The following is a 19,845-nucleotide window of genomic DNA, read 5'->3' on the forward strand; positions in this document are numbered from 1 at the left end:
ACAATTACACTTGAATCATCCTTTTCATCACACTGTGGCCTGAAGTGTCCAGAAACCTCAAACTAAACTGAAAGATGTCAGAGTTTGCCCAAAATCACTCTCTTACTCTCCCAAATTTTGAGGGTTTTCTTGATGTGATTAAGCAGAATGTGGAATTTTCCCATTCGGATCTTGGATTTATAGCTTGGTTACACAACAGAAAGACAAAACCAGAAAAAAATATGCAAGGCCAGTGATACAGAGCAAAAGATTCATAAGTTATTTTCTTCCGCCTCTCTGTATCCAGAGCTTTTCTCCTCATGCTGTTGTCTCTCTAAGGAAGAGAATGCCAACTCCTTCATTACTTTTTACCTTGCTCCACTGTCTTGGCGGCTTTCTCTTCCTTCTTTCCAGTTTCACCTGCAAAGCAAAGATGAAGTTTAAATAAGAATTCTGGAAAGAAATGTCTCTGCTCAAAAAATCCTCAGAATTCAGCCTCCTCCAAATATCCATCCTAAATGAGCTATTTTAAAGTTCTTCCAGCATTTCTCATCTCTCATTAATGTAACTGAAACCTATTTCAAATCTAATCTTAAAAATCCTAAAAACAAACAGAAAGCAAGTTAGTCCATTGCTTTCATCTGAGTAGCTTCCGACACTATTTTGTCTTTGTTCCTTTTATAAACACATTCTACAAGGAATTTCAAGACAGGACAGCAATTAATTGACTTACATTGCAGGTTATTGCTGTCATCACTTAATGTCCTGCAAATGTCATCTAAATGTTCCTTTAAGTAAAAGCTTAAACCTGCTTAACCAACTGAACAGTCAATGTAACCAGGAGGAGACTCATTTAAATATTGAAAGGATTCATTGCAAATTACAAGTATCCAAAATTTAAATAACGTAATCATCTAGATGTTATGTCATTTACACCAAACTTTCTCTAACGTTTATTTTTTTCCTTAGAGGTTTCACTGTTTATCTGTTTACACACCAAAACAATATGACAATAAACAGTGCATCTCACTGGAATCACCGGAATAACTGATTCATTCAAATCTGCAAAGATTACAGGCAATGATTAGATGAAAGATTGGCCAGGAATTAAGCAGTGTCATCACACTCGAGTGTCACCTTGCAGAAATTACCAAAACCCTTTGAAGAACAGCTACAGTTCTGTGCGCTATGGTTGCTTGCCACTTTTGCTACCAAACTCTTGCAGAATTGTGTTCACACTATTAAATGTTGATTCTTATTCTTCGCATTAAAAGAGAAATAACGCTACATGATTGTTTTAAGTTCTCTGAAAACTACGTTAAAGCAACGAGCCTAATCCTAAAACAAGTATGTGGTGATCAGAGGTTGTTTTGTTTGTTTTGTTTTTCTTTTACAATGTCTTCCAAAAAACAATTCTTGCACCTATGCACACTAATTCCATTTTATTTTTCCAATCTTGTTTTAAAGATAGCATACATTAAAAATAATTTTGAAACATAAAGGAGAAAAATTTCTAGAAATAGTAACAACTGGAAACAAATGAGATAGATGTATGTAAAAAGTAAATAATATAATGGAAATTACATGCAAAGAGTATCTAAGAACACATATAAGAGACAAAAGATGGCAAATATATGTTATCAAGTACAACAAATAGAATGAATTTTAACAAACTTCTTTGGAATTAAAAAACAGATGAAATGAGGAACTGCAATATTTGGAAGGAAAACCAATGAGACTTATGTGTATACACTAATAATATCCCTGAAGTACAGATACTCCTAAGTAAGGAAAAGATGTGATCATTGAAATGTAATTTCTCCCTGCATTGTAAAAAAAAAAAAAGAGTTTCGATGAATTATTATAATATTTTTTATTCTCCCCAGTGAAAAGAAAAAACACAGAGAAAGCAAGAAACACACAGTCAGACAAGGAAAGAGAACTTTAATCTGCTGTCTCTTCAGAATCTTGCTTTGACAAGCAAAGGACTTGGACTAGAGAGATAACCCGAGGAAGGTTGGGCCTCCTGCATGATTGGAAACAGTCCAATGAGTTGTAGCTTTGTTATTACTTCCCAGAGTTTGTGTTTTCTTGGAGTCGGCGTCAGGAAACCGAGTTGGTGAAACAAACTCAGCTGCTGTAACATGAGGTCTTGGTGGTTTTAGCACTAGGACTAAGACAAATATCAACAAGGTCTAAGACAAATATCAACAAGGTTTTAAGTGCTTCAAATCTTAATATTTTGTGTTTGAGGAATTTCAATTTTTCTATAAAGTACATAATATTACAAATCATGGATTTAATTTGAATTTTCCAACTATCTCATGATGTTATCTGCCTTTTGCAAGCTTATTTTCATCAATATGACCTCTTCTATAGAGTATCTGCTCAAGACTTTTATTAATTTAGGTTTTCAACTGATTAATGAATATTTCATATATATTCATTACAAATGTCCTTTCTCACTTATGAATTTATTGTAGTGTATAAAATAACATTTTTTAAATAAATAAATTTATATGAATCTTCTCTTGTGGTTAATGCTTTTCTTTTTTTTTTGCCTAGATAATGGTTATAATATATAATTCAGGGGCCCGGCATGATTGCGTAGTGGTTAAGGTCTTTGCTTTGCACATGCCAGGATCCCATATGGGCACAGGTTCTAACCCCAGTGGTCCTGCTTCCCATCCAGCTTCCTGTTTGTGGCCTGGGAAGGCAGTTGAGGATGGCCCAAAGCCTTGGGACCCTGCACCTGCGTGGGAGACTCAGAAGAGCTCCTGACTCCTGTCTTTGGATTGGCGCAGCAGCGACCGTCACTTGGGGAGTGAACCATCAGACTGAAAATCTTCCTGTCTCTCCTCCTCATAGTATATCTGCCTTTCCAATAAAATAAATAAATTTTTAAAAAGATATAATTCAACATTTTCCACAAAATTTTCTAACACTGTTAAGCGTTTTTCAAATTCAAGCTTATGTATGCCACGCACCATGAATTATTACTTGTGTATGAAAGGAAAATTAATTTCACTTATTCCTCACAGATGTCATCCATTGCTGGTCACTTTACATTTAAGAAAATGCTAAATATCTGGTACTATGAACTTTTCCTTTCTATCAAAAGGAAGATTTACATAGATAAGAGAGAGAAAGATTCACTCTCCAAATGGCCTAATTGGCCAGAGCTGAGCTGATCCTCAGACAGGAGTCAGGAGCTTCCTCTGAGTCCAACACAAAGGTATAGAGTCCCAAGGATTTGAGTCATCCTTCATTGCTTTCAAAGGCCATCATAAGCAGGGAGCTGAATCAGATGTGCCGCAGCCAGGACTAAAGCTGGGAAGTATGTGGGATGCTAGCATTTTAGGCAGATGACTAGCCTGATTTGCCACTGTGTGGGCCTTCAAATTTATTAATGTTATTTCCCCCTTCAGAATTACAATTACAGTTTACTAAACATTTGTCAAGTTCACTGATTATTTATTATTCATCTCTAGATATTTTATTTTTTCAGATACATAGTCATGTCATCAACAAATGTGTTTAGCTCTTATTCACATTTTTATTTCTTTTCTTAGCCTTTACAGAACAAACGCAGATTCCAGCAAAATGTGTAACAGAAGTGGCTATAGCAAATGTGCTTATTTTGAACCATTTCTCAGAGTTCTGACTTTCTTCATTGAGTACACCGCTTATTAGTAATTTTGTAATCATGGGTTTCAGGGAGCTTCTCCCTGCTGTGGTTATCATATCAAATACATCTATTTTTTCTTTATTCTTTTATTATGATTTATAATGTAACTATGGATTTTACCATCTCCCTGTAGTGATAGCCTGGGGACCAAATCTTTAGCCTATAGGGCTTTGGCAGATATTCAGCATCAAACACACAACAGAGATAATCTGAAAACAGAGAATTGGCAAAGGGTCATAACTCTTAAAGACAAAACTCGAATGGGATTTTCCAGGTGTGCTAAAAAGAAGCCACAAAGAGGTAAGTCCCATTCGTCTCTTCTGTGATACTTTCAAATCAATGTGCAAGTAAAATCCTGATAATTTATAATTTCAATAGAATCACATGGATATGCATCCATATCCATAATTTTTTTATTAAGAAAAGTCATTGTAAACATTGTGTCAAGAATCCACAAGGGATCTTAAAAAAATTCATGAAAAACTCACAATGGGTTTTGACATTTTTACAATGACGTGAGCTTATATCTTAATTGTATTTTACTATAAAATTTTGAGTTCCTTCACATAAATAGCTTTCAGCTATTTATTCTCTGAAGAATAAATGTCATTCAGAAAGCAGATGATATGTGACTTGCACACAAAGATCAAGGTTTCCCCTAATGATGGATTTGTGATTCTTACATCCATATCAAGTGGGGGAGGCTGGATTTCTAAAGCACTGTTGTTGTTCTTTTATCAATACTCAGAAAAGGTCACTGAAAAATGCTAATCATCTACCTGGCAAAGATGACATTTTGCCTGAAACCTCTGTCTCTCATTCTGGTTCTAATATAAAAGTAATCAAATCCAATTCTAGGGAGAGTAAACTGTAGCAACAAATAGCTCATTTAAAGAAGGGCATTTTCAAAACTTCTGGATTAAAAAGGAAAACATACACTGGTGCACTTTCTCTTCTAGCATACAGTGTATCTGAAAACAGAAACTTTTATTTTGCATTTGGAGAGATATCCTTAGCGATGATTATTAGTGGGAGGACAAAAGTGAGGATTGGAGGGAGGGAGGGAGAAGGGAGAGAGAGAAGGGAGAGGAGAGAGATAAAGGAGAAAGACATGAAAGAAAGAAGGAAGGAAGGAAGGAGGGAGGGAGGGAAGGAAGGAAGGAAGGAAGGAAGGAAGGAAGGAAGGAAGGAAGGAAGGGAGGGAGGGATGAAAGAAGGAAGGGGCAGGGAAGAAGGAAGAAGGAAATAAGGGAAGGAAGGGGAGGAAGGGAGGGAGAGAGAAGGAAGGAAACAAAACATGCTGTTGTATTTCCTTCATAGATGATAGCTAACGTAAAGGAAGTAAAATATAGTTACTTTTGGTCTTAGAATGCAAATTCTAAATTATAGCTAGTAAATAGAAATTGATGATAAAGAGAGATGGTTATTAATTAAACAAAAACACTAAGCTATTGTGATCTTCCTTCGTTTATGCCCCCCAAATTAGTTTTTGAAACTTTGTCAATAGCTGTCATTTCCTCTTCATTCACTCATTGTTTCACCCTTGAGCTTTGCTTGTGCTCACTCCTCTAAAACATCTCCTTTGGAAATAGACAGCCATTCAATGCAGTGGCTATGAGTTATCCACATCCCATATTGAAGTGTGTGGGGTCAAACCCAGTATTGCCCCTATTATAGCTTCAGGCTAAAATGAATCCTAAGAATCAAAAGTTAATCCATCAATTTCTCTTTCCTTGGGTACCCCATCGCAGATTTTATCCTTGTCCAATCTGGAGCTCTAGTTTTGCAATTATTGCCACCTGCATGCACCCCTAACACTTAAGTGTCTCTAAAACATAGTTTGATATTTCTACCTAGGCCTACCGCTCATGTGATCCTGTGGTTGTTGTGGCCTAATCCAGCCGGTCCCACAACCATTCTGCCTCTCATTAGCATCAGTGGTACTGCAGCTAAGCCAAATTACGTCTGCACGAAGAACCAGCACATATGTATGCTAATGGTGCTGTAGCTTTGCCCAGCCTGGTCTGCCCACAACCTCACCAGAGGGAGTTGCATCTAAGCAGGCTAGTCCAGAGAGTAGCATAATTAGGTCTGTTCCCTGGCTCTTTTGCTCCACAGAGTCAGCTAAGGCATCACTGGAGAGTTCCTCCACCTGGCCTGCTCTCAGCTCCAGATCCTACATGTGCTGATGCTTGCAGCATACCTGCTGGCATGGTGTGCCCTCAGTCCTGGCCTCTGCGGGTTCAGCCTGGCCCCACCCAACCTCCTTTCAAACCAGGCTCCAATGATTGTTGGGAGAATTCCTGCCAGAGGAGTTCTGTGGTGCAGCCTACCTCGGTCCATCCACAATTTCCCCTACAGAATCTGCTCCAAGATTGGGCTCTTCAACATTCTGGCTGATGCTTTGGCGGAGTCTGACTTGATCTACCACGTGCTCTGGCATTCATGGGTAGTACTGCAGCCTAATGCACTCAGGCAGACCCATAGCCCCAGCTTTTGCATGTGCCAGTGAACCATGGGCAATGCTATTTAGCCCCAACCAGGTGTGCATGTAGTTGGGTGCCTTTCCTAACCCAGACATGTCCTCCAGTTTCTCCCCTATACACCACTGTAACTCAGTTCCCTCAACTACAGAGAATTGCAGTGTCTCAGTCTGTGGAAGGGCCATGAAGTCAGTCCTGTGCTGTCAAGCATGCCCCAGGTGCTTGCTCTACTCCAATATGTGTCCAGCACCTCCAGCTGGGGCTGGGCTATTGTGTCCCAGAGCTGAATTTACTGCCTTCTCGAAAGAAAGAAAGAAAGAAAGAAAGAAAGAAAGAAAGAAAGAAAGAAAGAAAGAAAGAAAGAAAGAAAGAAAGAAAGATGAAAGAAAGAAAGATGAAAAAAGAAAGAGAGAGAAAGAGATAGAGAAAGAAAGAGAGAGAGAAAGAAAGAGGAAGAAAGAGAGGAAGAAAGAGAGGAAGGAAAGAAGAAAAAAGAAAGAAAGCTGGTTATTTAAAATTAATTTGTCATTAACCAGACCAAGAATACTTACCGTTTTTTTTTTTCGTGTTTTTTTTTTTCTCATCAGTGTAACACTTGCCTAGATACAATACAACCTAGGAAATTGCCTACAGTTGGGCTCATTATGAAGTAAATATCTAAATATTATCCTATATTTGAATTTGTAATTGCCTCCTGTTGCACATGAAATAGAGCTCAATTTAAAGCCATGGCCTTTAGCATCAGTTAGCCTAGATCATGTTAATTAATAAAAACAAGTGTAAAGGTTTCTGTCCTCAAATATATCTTGATTTTTTTTTCTTTTATAAAGTACAGTGTCCCCAAGTCAACATCTCCTTAAGCTATCTCCTACTTTGGCATTATTCTTGCACTGAGTGACCATTATTTATGAGAGTTCTTTTAGTCAAAGTTTTGTTTTATCAAGCCCTAATCTCAGAGGCAGCAAATTAAATTTGCAAGCAGGATCTGAGAAATTAAATTTCTACAGTTTTTAAAATATACACTGGCATTTTGAACAAATTATGATTGGCATTAGGGATCGAAAGCCTGATCGCCATAGATGCTGTGTGCAAGGTAAGTTTGTTTTCACATCAATAAAAGAGCAATAGTGCTCTTCACTATGCACAAAATAATTCATTAGGATAAAATTTTTGCAGCAATAAATTACAGACATGAAATTTGTTTCTTCAAACTTCATTTACCTTTTCTGGTTGAGGCAGCATTAACCTCTTCTTTGGCTTTTTCAATTTCTACAAATTCAGATAGCCCAAAATAAGAAAAAATATCAGCGATATGAGATTGATATCTTACAGTATTGTAAATCAGACAGAAATAAAATTTATCCAAAGATAAAATATATCTGAGACATGAGACCAAAGTAATGCAGAGGAAAACTACAAAGAACTTGTATGACATCTCAAAAAAATGAATTTTTTTAAAATAAGAAACAAATTTTCTTTAAGTGAAACTCTATATGTGATAATTATATGCTAATTTCAGAAGTTGATGACTTATCTTACAAGATGCAATGAGATCCTTATTTATTAAAATCTTAAATGAGGAGCTGGTACTGTGATGAAGTACACTGTGTGTGTTACACTTTGTGTAGTACACTGTGATGTAGCTAAACTTCCAATTGTGGTTTCTGCATCCAAACTGGATCCAGGTCAAGGCTCAGCTGCTCAACCTCTGCTCCAACTACCTAAACCTGGGAAAAGACACACACACACACACACACACACACACACACACACACACAGCACAACTACTTGGCTCCCTGCACCCACATGCAAGACCAAGATGAAAATTCCTGACTTTTGGCTCCAGGGTTTAAATTGGCTCAGCTTCAGTGGGTGGCCATTTGAAAAATGAAGCACATGGAAAATCTCTCTTTCACTGTCTAACCTTCTCTCAGTGCAATACTGACTTTCAAATAAATACACATCAAAATAATAAAATAATTTTAAAATCTTGAATACAATACAAATGTTATGAACAAAGAAATGAAAGCTTCTCTGTTTAACGTAACATAGTTCTGACAAACAATAACTGACCTAAGTTAGTTCAGTATTTTAAATTTTGGCCATATTATTATTGAAAATTCTACTGAAGTCAGAGAGAAAAGCCAGAAATTATGTAAGTATCTACTTCAAGTTTTTTTTAAAACCTGTAGCTGCAGTACTGAGCAACTTTGCTTATTTCTTTCCAAGGAAGACAGAGCCCACTGATGCTCAAACTTGAGCAAGCTTCAGAATCATCTGGAGAACTTTCCAAAGAGGATAGGGTGGGTATTTTTATCAGAATGTTAAATAATCACTTGGGATGTCCACACCTTCTATTGGAAATCCTAGCTCAAGTCCCAGCTGGCTACTCTATTTCCTATCCAACTTCCTGCTCATGTACCTGGGACACACATAGTGGCACAGGAACTTTAGCCCTTATCACCCAACTTGGAGAAAGTAGATGGAGTTTCTGTCTCCTGGTTTTGGCCTGGCCCAGCTCTGGATATTGTGGGCTTTTGAGAAGTGATACAGTATATGAAAGAGTTGATTATTTCTCTTTGTCTCTCATTCAAATAGTAAGTCTTAAAAACCATAGAAGTCTAAGAAGTCTCAAATTAAGACTCCCTATGTGTTCGGGTGACTACTAGTAATCCTTGGCATGGCATGTCTTCTATTGCTGCATTATTTCATGAAACAAAATAATATTTCTCATGTCGAGGTTATATACACAAAATGTTGTGGATCACACTTTATGGAGAGTCTAATGCTTTTAATTGTAGTAGAAATGATCAGTTTGACTGCAGGCGTTAATGCTATAAACATTCAGCTGTATATAAAAAGACCCTTCTTTTGTACGGTTTCCATGTGAATAAATAGTTTCTAGTTGAAGAAACAGTTGGCCACACTGTCATCAAAGATTTAAATACTTTTTAGTTTATCTCTAATTAATCATATATTAAAGGATAGTGCCCATGTCAAGCCCAATCTCAGCCATAAAAGAGATTGAATACTAACTCTTGGGTCATCTTTACAGAGTTTAAGATGATCTGATAACCAAATTTGCTAATCTCCTCAACCTGATGGACAGGATTTAATTGATATGATTTACATTTTTTATTGTACATACATATTTCAGTGTATATTTAACGCTTTTTCATTACCATCAGTCTAAAGTATTCTGTAGGTGCTAAAAACTGTCCATTTATATGCTTTCTTGACCATGCATTTCTACAGATTAAATATTGAACTATCAAATACCATGCAATATGTAGCTTTAAGAAATTTACATTCTATCAGGTTTTTTATGGAAAAAGAACTGCAATTTCTTCTCATGTTAAACCTTTTTTCTTAAGAATCTCATTATATCTGAGTACTGGTGACTGTAAACTGTTTTGAAAAAGCAAATGTTCCCAACAAGAAAATCAAAATTTTTTCTACTTGCCTTTTGACATATCTATCAGTAATGTACTGTCTCAAAAACAGACCAGTAATTACAATATGCATTTTTAATGTATTAGTGCAAGCATCAAAACCCATATAGCACTCACCCCCACAAAAAACATTCCAAATATATTTTATATCAGTCAGATAACAGAGTTTAACCATACATCATGTAAAAAATGATAAGGAAGGCATACATTTTAATTATAATTAAAATATTTTTAATTAGTGGCAACCAATCAAGCACTTCAACAAACAGAGAAACTCAGGGGAAATTATAGCATCACAACATGATATTCAAGACAATTTGACAACTGTCACATTTCATTAAAGACACAAATGTCTTAGTAGAAAAATGCATTTGTCTACTTGTTTCATCAAGTTATCATTCATTACAAAACTTAATCTTTAGAGAATACTTAAATAGTTTGATGATTTATTGTTATGAGAAGGGGAAAGTAAAAGTTAAATTTAAATGAAATTACACAAGTTAATATCTATAATTGAAAGCTTTACAGGCACATTTAAAACAGAATGAATAAAAATGAGGAAGATTTTCATTTTGAATATTATTTTTATACAATAAATAATCATACAAAGAAATATTTGATAGTCTAGCTTCAAAAAACCTTAATATTGTCTGTCACATAAGACTCAAATGAGTAAGCTGCTAAAATATGCTCCTTTTTAAAAATTTTGTTCACATACTTGCTTTTACTTGTCTTTCACTTGGAGCTGTTAATGACAAGAAAAATTCTACATTAACTCTCTAAAAAATTGAAACTTATTTTAGTTGCTTTAAAGACTACAGATATAATCATGTAAAGCAAAGAACTCCAGAATAGAAAGGTGAGGATTACAGAGGTAGTACAGTGGTATAAGGTGTTGCTTATGATGCTTGCAATCCCACATCAGATATCCATTTTAAATCCCAGATGTTCATCTACCAATTACACTTCCTGCTTATAAGCTTAGAGAAGCAGTAGAAGATGGCACAAGGACTTGGGGCCCTGAATTTTCTGTGGGAAATATGGATGGAATTCCTGGTTCCTGGTTTGATCTTGCCCAACACTAGCCATGTGGACATTTATGGGAGTAACCAGTTGATGAAAGTTTTCTTGTTTTTGCTCTCTCATTATGCCTTTCAAGTAAATAAAATAAGTATTTAAAATAAAACACAGAGGCTCACAACACACAAAAAGAACCAGATGCAGTCTCACGCTTCTGGCTTCAGTCTGATCCTATCCTGACTGTTACAGACATATCAAGAAGAGCCCAGCTGATGAAAGATCTCTTTCCATCACTCTGTCTTTTGAATACATAAATTTAAAAAGTCCAGAAAATTATTGCTAATCTCACTGTAATCACATCCTCAAATGAACAGAAAATGATTGGCAGCAGTTTTTAAAGATTTTACTTGTTCAACATCGCATTTATTGTAGGAATGTGATCCTGAACAGAGACATTGTGCCCTGTAATGCAGGAGCAAGATGCTATCCCAGGGGTGAGAAATAGCCGGACTGGTAATGGAGCTGTGTGATTACTCTATCTTGTAAATTTCTCCTGGATGTCACTCAGATTTCCGATATTTAAAAATATAATTACTCCATTAAGTGCATCTCCTTTGACCTGATATGACATTATCAAATGATCAATGTTTGTTTCACAAAATAATAACACTTAGAAGATAAAGTGATAGAAAAGCTTCATTCCATTGATCTACATCTAAAATGAGCATAACAGTACATGACGTGCTGTTATAAAGTAAAGAAATGATGGTGAAAGAACTAATTGAAGAAACACCTGAACAGATTTGGATTGTCTCAGACATTTATACAAATATGGAAAAAGAACAAAAACCTGGCTTCAAATTGGGATTCATGAAAGTTTGTGCAAGCATTGGGACTAAACTTATATTTTCATTGTCATTTATATAATGTTGAATAAATGCTGTTTTTCTTAAGTGCAATAAGAGCAGTAATTAGAGGATAACATACAAGGCTATGATTGCCTTTGTACATACAGATAACACATACCACTCCCCTCGAAGTTTTCTATTAGCACCAGCCAGGAGAAAATTTATAGGTGACACCTTAAAATTAGGTTAATTAAAACAATTTCAAAATGGTCACATGAAATGACAAGCAGCACAGGTTAAATATTAAGAAAACTATTTTATATCCAAACCATCTTGACTCCTTAATTTTGCTGATAGACTCATTTGTTTGGTTGACTTTAAATTCAATTTTCCCTTTGGAATGTGAATATATTCAAGGGAAAGAAAAAAACTTTGCCCACTTTCATGGCACCTCTCTGGACTAATAAAAATGCTATTAAGTAACATTATGAAAAGAAATAGGATATTTTTTTCTACTGAAATTGAATATTTAATGCTTAAAAGCCAAAAAATATAACATGCACTTGCAGAAGATATTTTGTTCTTGCTTCATTTTCTTTTTTGTTTGTTTTATATTTAACTGAAAAAATGCATCTCAACCATTTTACAAATGAATCCACCGGGACATCTTGTGAAGCTGAAAATCAGGATCTGTAGTTCTGCATAGACATGGAGGTTCTGCTCTCCCAACAACCTCTCAGCAACCTTCTTGCTGCTATTTACAAGATGCACATTAAGCAACAAGCACATAGCATATATTTGGTTCTTACCCTCTAAAATTTTATTATGTTATGTCTATATCAAGAACTTGGACAAAAAGGTAAAGGATTTCTTGCCCTGTATAGTCATTGTTTTTGCTACCTGTCGGAGGCTGTTTCACCATTTAAGCATTAGACAGGAAGTGTAAAGAGTTCAACAGCAATCAATCATGCTTACCTGCATGCTCCTTCTTTGGTGACTTTGCTGTAACAATGGAAGAAACAAATTATCATTTCATGCCACACAATTATAATGCAGGATTCAATTGCAAATCCAACATCACAATAAAATTAAATGGATAGAAAATTTAAAGTTACCTGGTTTGTCATGTCGTTCTTTTTTTTCCTCTTCTGAAACATAGTATTATTATTTCATTACTCTTGTTGCTGTTACTATCATCTCAATTTTGCATGTCACACAACAACAAAAACCTTGCACATGCTGATACTGGATTGCATCAGTTGATAATAAATGCCGTGAAAAAACTACTACTTGTTGGCTTAGCATAATTCTTCCCATGCATTTCCCTTAATATTTCTCCAACAGAGCAACATAGAAGCATTCTGAATATTAGAGAAATTCAAAACTTTCATAAGTAGTAAACTAGAAAAACAAATAATTGCTACATCTTTTCCATAAATGAGAAAAATTTCTATTGTTAAATTTTCCATCATTAAATCAGCAGGAAGTAAATATGGAATAAAAATAGGTATATTGAGTTGTTTTATGATAATTTTCAGAGTGACAAACATGAATAACTTCCATATGGACTTCTCCTCTAAAGACACAGCTGAGATGACTTCAGGAAACTAAAATGGACTGAGAGGCAAGGAGGGAAACATCACATACCTGCCTTGTTTTCAAGACAGATGTTATCTTGGAGTCTTTTTTAGACCATATTTATACTAATGAACACACTTTAGTCAAAATTGTATGAGATAAAGCATGGGTCTGGTGTTAAGAATAAGCTGACTTACAATTACAATGTAAACTCAGTTTTTATGAATTACATCCACTAATTTTATATTATTTAAGTGCTATTGCCCAAATATTATTTTGGGAATATTTATAAGTATTGAATGCCAAATAATTTTTGGTCATCACATTGATTGTTTAAGTGTATAGTTAATTTATCAGATTAATAATTATGTAGGTGAAATTAGCAACTGAGCCACTTCTAAGGTGACATACAGCCAATGAAGCAAACAATTTCACCAAGTGGTGCAGCACAGAAGGACAATGTCTTAAGTGGCTTATCTTAAACATAATAAAAACATTACCAAACATTTGATGGCAATTAAGAAGTGCAGTGAATGTATTATTTCTTATTTTTCAGAAACATCAATTATAAAAATATTTCTAGGAGAAAAAATACTAGAGGCAAAGTTGGGTATGTGCTACCTACCATTGAATACTAGCAATATGTAAGATTCAGTATTAAAATAAAGTTCTTCCTAATTGATCAGAAATCCATCATATAGGAAACAAGTGCCTGTGTAATCTGAAACAAGAGAACACCCTGAAGAGTGCTCCTTGGGTGGGATTGTTCAATTTGCAGTTACTGAGCATCTCCTATGGACATAAATGACTTATCCTTTATTTCCTCAAGGCTGTCAATACATGGGCCATATTGATTTTTGAAGTATTCAGATTTTTTTTGTTATTTTAAAATATTTGTAGATTAAATGAATTCACAAGATGTGCAGGAAGGTTCCTATGAATTTTTTCAACCTGTTCCCCATGTCATAATTTACTTTCAAATTGAGAAAACTCTCAGTAGTAAAAACTTGAAAGGTAGAAAGCAGTGTAAAATATAAGGCTGCATTATATAATCTTGAAAACAAAAGACATTTAACTCAAGCAAATTCAAAGATACAAAAATAACCATAATAAAAGTGATTCTAGATAATAAATCAGTGAAGGCAATTTAAACTACTAATCATTCTGGAGAAAATTATTTTTTTAAATTACTGTCCCAATCACAACTCATTGATCTTCTCAATGAAAAAGTCAGTGGCAAATGTGTCAGAAGCTATGTTTATTTCCTAAAAACGGCAGTGCCAAGCAGTCCCAGGGAGTTGGCTGGAACTGTTAAACCACACAGGCTGCAATAAAGTGAAGGCTGTAGATTATCCATATATTATTTTTCAAATTTACAATCATCCAGCACTTTCCTGCTGGTGCAGTGGTTTATGAAGTGGTTTCTGAGTCCCTGCACCAGTACTAATCTGTAACTGCACACACATAACTCTGAGACTGAATAAACACATACTTCTCTATAGATAGATTGCTCCCTTGGCTAAGTTGCAATATAATTTCATGATTCTCTCTATGGGATATTTTAGAGCATTTTTCATGACAAAAAATATTGCTGTGTCTGAACTTTTTGCAACATTAAAGGGTGTATAGATATTTTTCTTATAAGTTGATGGACATTTTTAAAATAAATGTTTTTTAATCTCACTGACATTTTTACAGCTTCACATTTCTAGAAATATGCTTGCTTTTAATTATTAATAGAGTAAAAAGGAAGTTGTTTTGTGTTTTAGTTTTTTAAATATGTATCTTATTTTCTTCAGAGAAAAGTACATGTTTATAAAAGCCAAAACCCCAAGGCATTGGGCATTAATGAATTATTAGGTAATAGGGGATCTTGTCTTACATATGGATCCCAAACAATGCTATGTGACTATAAGCCGCAGTAACTCTAGAAGGGTTCTTAATTGTGGACAAAGTGTCATATATCATTTAAATACCACAAAAATGTTACAGAGTAAAAGAAAGATAAAAAGAAACAAAATTTGCATGTAAGATCATGAGAATAAGGGCTCAATACAAAATAATATGAGAACAAGATATTTAGACATTTGATTGTATTAATGCAATGTAGTTGTATTTTGGCTTACAGTGCTGGATGATATTACTGGGTGGTTAAATGAGTTTCAAACCAGATGTTTATCAGAAGCTGTGGTATACTGTCCAATCTACTCTAATGCTCCAGGTTGTGCATTTCTTACTCCAACAAAATATTAAAATAAAAGAGTGTATAAGCATAAAACGTAGAAAAAGACAGGTCAGCATTGCAAGTCTAAATACACCACCAGCATGCTAATAATAGTAGCAAGAAAAATATACAGAAATCAATTTCACATGCACTTCCTTACTTTTTCCCTTGGGTTGCTCTGTTGAAAGAAATATAGAAAGAAAACTATAACTCTTAAAGTAACTACTCAGAGAATAAGCTTTCCTCTTTTGCCACAAACTGGTTGCAAACAGAAACCATTATGGTTAGTGAAGTCAATCAGTCCCCAAAAAACAATCTCGTATGTTTTCCCTGATCTATGTTCACTAATAGAGTATTAAAATATAATTTATATGAGAAAGATTGACATTTTGCTATTCGATTATTGTTTACAGGCTCTATATACATTCTTGAGCTACAGTTAAGTTTCTTTGTCATATATATATATAATTTGGTCATTGAATTATTGTGATTGGGAAGCAAACTGAAAAACATGGCATTTTAAAAATTAAAAACAAATAAATAAATAAGGAAGGTGGCTTGAAAACATAATGACGCTCCTAAGTTGGTGTGAAATATATGAATTTTTCACTTTATATGAATAAAATAAGTGAAAACATGAATAAATAACAAAGATAAAATTTGCTACTCAACACATTAGCACACCATATTTTTCTAAACATCTTCCTTCAGTTTCATCTTTTAAATTTCACAGTGACTGTTATTCACACACATTGGTAATTATCATGACTATTTCCTAAATTTGATTGAAAAAATGGTTTTATGATGAATAAATCTATGAAACTGTTTTTTTATTTCAAAAACTCTCAATTTACAGCTTCTTTATTCACAGAATGAATAAATTTATCATGTACATAAACATATATGAATCAATACACGAGATACAGCTCTTCTTGCCACATGTTACATTCTATTCAAAACTTAAAAATAGATTCAGTTCCTGATAGACTAATGTATTTGAAATCAATTTAATTTATTTTTCTAGGAAAATGAGTGTCTTTTATGAACATTTTCCTATTTCTTATGAAGGAAACTTGTATAAATGTGATGATTATCTTCTATTACCTCAGATACTTCTCAAATATTCCTCAATTTCTGTCTCTATATAATCTGTAAATATTTTTCTACCTCAAACTATCTAATGTTTTTCTCTATCCCATATATGGTCTTTCCCTGTTTGTTCATCTTTTAGGAAAGAATGCCATTTAAATGTTTCTTAAGCATAATACAGAAAAAAGGAGATTTTTTCCAGTACCTTCTGCAGGTGTTTTTGCTTTCTTGGAATCTGAAAACACAAAGATAATTGATTCTTTAAAAAGATACAAAATATGTGATGTATGTGAGTGAAGTCAACATGTCAAAATTGGGTTATTACTGTTCATAGACGTTATGTATACGTTGATCAACACTGATTTTTCTACTTCCTACTTGCTGAATTTTTTATTTGCTTGACAGTTAAGCTTGTGATTGAGTACTTTGTAAGTTGTCGTTGTAAAATTTAAAAGAAAAAAACAATAAAGGGGAAAGGAGAGTGAAAGCGGGAGAAAGGTTAAAGGTAAAAATACCATGTCTAAGAACCATATATATGCAAACTACTTTACATTATCTCTTTATGTAAGTAAAATACATGAAATTCTAAGAAGATATATTAAATGAACAACTTATTTCATCATAACTTATTTCATCTTAGCATGAACATTAAAAGGATCTTCAAAAGTGGATAGATTGCACAAAAATAAATAACATGTGAAGGTTAAAGTGAAGCTATTCTGTTATTGAGGTGGAATATTAGAGTAGGGCTGACAAACTTTTGTCATTTGCTATTGATAAACTTTTAATATAAAAATATTCACAAATAATCTTCAGACATCTCCTCAGTTCTGAAGATGTTATCTTTAATGGAAAGCTACCTGATAAAATTTTTTTTCATAAATATAGATTGCAATCCATGAGTTTAGCTAGTAGTGTCTGAGTTTTTAATCTAAAACTTCCCACATGAACCTGAGTATGCTATTCTTGAATAATGAGCATTATTTCTATCATAATGGAGAAGACATAGATGGTAAAGGTTCCTGAGTTACTGACCGACACAATATTATAACTGGTATATAGTAGGGTGTATTCAGTAGTAAACAGATATCTATTCTGAATAGAAGCATTTTCAGAGTGAATGTGAGACTTTCAAGATTCTCTATCAGCTGTGAAATTTGCTGTTCTTACTACTAAAAATAAAACACAAAAAGTTGTTTATTATTGATCATGGGAAAAAATATTTTCATTAAAAATTTTGCTTAGAATATTTCATCTCTTGTTTTCTTCATCATTTGTGCTATATTTTCTAATTCTTAATTATTGAAGTGTAAACAGTTTTGAATTATGAATTTGTATAATGAATTATTTATGAACCAAATAGCATAGTTTCAGTAGTAAGTAAGTGAAAATAAAATACAGAATAACAGGACATTTATGGCAAAGATTATAAATGTGAATAAAAGGAAGAAAATATACAAAATGGCAAATGGCAAGAGTAATCGTGTACAGATTAAGATTTAGTAAGATCTCTATTTTCCTTATTACATCTTAATGCTTATGTATCTAGTGTGGTTCAATGAAAAGAATTTTAGACTCCATTTGTGTGGGTATTTTTAAAATCTAGCCTAAATTTCAACACTGAAAATTATCCTACTGCTGGAGTGACTGCTTCAGTAATAAGCTGCTTTCCAGTGTCACATTCTGTCCACCTTTACGTTAATGTACGCCTAGGGAGACAACAGGTGGTACAGGACTTAGGGGTCTGCCACTCACAACAGACTCAAATGAGTTCCAGATCACCAACAGGCCCAATTTGAACTGTGTCAGATATTTGGGAAATTAGCCAGTGAAGGAAGATATCTCTGTATATTTGTGTTTTGTCTCAGTGCCTTTTAAGCAGAATGAAAATAAATAATTTTTTTCAAAGAAATGGTTAAATTTTATTTTTTATCTTAAAATCACACTTCTGTTTCTTTAATTTTTTTATAAATTTGTTTTATTTTTGATGCATTTATATAGTTGAGAAGGATGTAAAATAAGTAAAAATATTTTAGAGAAAAAAGCTAACACTAATTAAAATTGTCTTAAATCAGTGTCCCATCAGAAATTCTAACTTAGCTAAATTTCACATCTAAAATATCTATGCTATAAAAATTTCTCATCCATTACTATCAAGAGCAATCAGAATAGAGACAGGAAGCAACTGAAATGGAAGACATAACACATTAGAACAGGAACAAGCCCAATCCCTGTTTTCTCTGAGTGTATGTTTCCATGAAATAGATGAGGAAGGTTCAATGCAATATGTATATTTAGCTTATCTCCATTATTTTTAATTTGCTTTTCCTCTTCCTAATAAGGGGAATCAATCATATATTGGATAATAATTGCACTGATATTACAGAAAGTAAGTGACTGTGATATCCAGGGTCAAGCAAACAAAACTATTTAGAGAGATAAAATGATACACTTCATGAAGTAGAAATGCAAAATATAACAAGCCACACCTAATCAAGCACATCTTTTAGAATTTAAGGAGGGTTGGGATTGTGTTATAGTGGGTTAAGTCTCCACTTGAGCTGTGCCCTTCAAATCCAATTTTCTACTAATGTCCCTGGAAGACTGTCAAGAGATTGTTTCTCATTATATCCTAAATTGTTTTTTCTCTAGTGCTCTTGGAATAAAGCTTCACATCACAAAATCATTTGGCTGTAGCCTAGAACTGGCCTCCCAGCAATAAAGCACCCTTAAGGTGCTGCCTTGTTATCTGGCCTCTTTTTTTCTAATGCCACCGTTCAGGAAGTATTGGGAGAAGAAACATGTAAATCTAAAGCTTTCAGCTACTTTTACCTTTGCTGTTCACGAAACTAATATATTGACTCTATATCCAAAAGACTCACTACATCCAAACAGCCAGGTTTCTTCTTGTTTACATTGTGCACAGTTCCATTTATTAGGCAACCACTGTTTGATATTCTCTTCATAGACAGAGATTAGCAATAGCTTTTAGAACACGGGTAAAGTTCTGTTTGCATATTACAGCTTCAAAAATATTTGAATAAATTCATTTTTTAGATTTCCTCTTTTATCACCTGCTGAAATGATCTGTCATATGACTTAGCTTCTAATTTTATATCATTATTACTATTATCTTAATAATTTGCATAATCTCAACATTTTCTTAACTGTTTTAACTGGTAATGAACACTGTTCTCCACTTATCTAAAGATAAATGTAGAAGACAGGTGGTGTGACATGTAGATAATTTTTGTTATTAAGATTTATTATTATTATCATTATTATTATTAAAATCTAATGCTGAATTTATCTCTGCATATTGTTCAATTGTATTCAAGCAGAATTTATTTTTAATGTGATCTTTTTGTGTAAAAAGTATAAGAGATAATATTCCTGTTAAAACTTCAACTTGTATTGAACCTGAATTTTCTTCTCATAAATGTAACACATTTTTGATTCTGTTTCCAAGGGCACTAAAACCTTA

At 33.9% G+C, this 19,845-nt stretch overlaps 1 protein-coding gene across 1 annotated transcript in view; it reads right to left on the reverse strand.

The window, feature by feature from the left end:
• Positions 1–340: 340 nt before the first annotated feature.
• TRDN (triadin) overlaps positions 341–19,845 on the reverse strand; it is a 208,693-nt gene continuing 189,188 nt past the window's right edge. Inside the window, exons 15-21 of the mRNA XM_040965455.1 lie at positions 16,567–16,596; positions 15,433–15,450; positions 12,586–12,618; positions 12,446–12,472; positions 10,321–10,347; positions 7,372–7,419; positions 341–399 (exon numbers count right to left, since the gene is read on the reverse strand). Of these exons, the coding sequence (XP_040821389.1) occupies positions 341–399; positions 7,372–7,419; positions 10,321–10,347; positions 12,446–12,472; positions 12,586–12,618; positions 15,433–15,450; positions 16,567–16,596 (242 nt within the window). The remainder of the gene's footprint in view (positions 400–7,371; positions 7,420–10,320; positions 10,348–12,445; positions 12,473–12,585; positions 12,619–15,432; positions 15,451–16,566; positions 16,597–19,845) is intronic.

The sequence above is a fragment of the Ochotona curzoniae genome, unplaced genomic scaffold, assembly GCF_017591425.1.
Source record: "Ochotona curzoniae isolate NIBS_2020 unplaced genomic scaffold, NIBS_Ocur_1.0 scaffold_3890, whole genome shotgun sequence".
Taxonomy (NCBI): Eukaryota; Metazoa; Chordata; class Mammalia; order Lagomorpha; family Ochotonidae; genus Ochotona; species Ochotona curzoniae.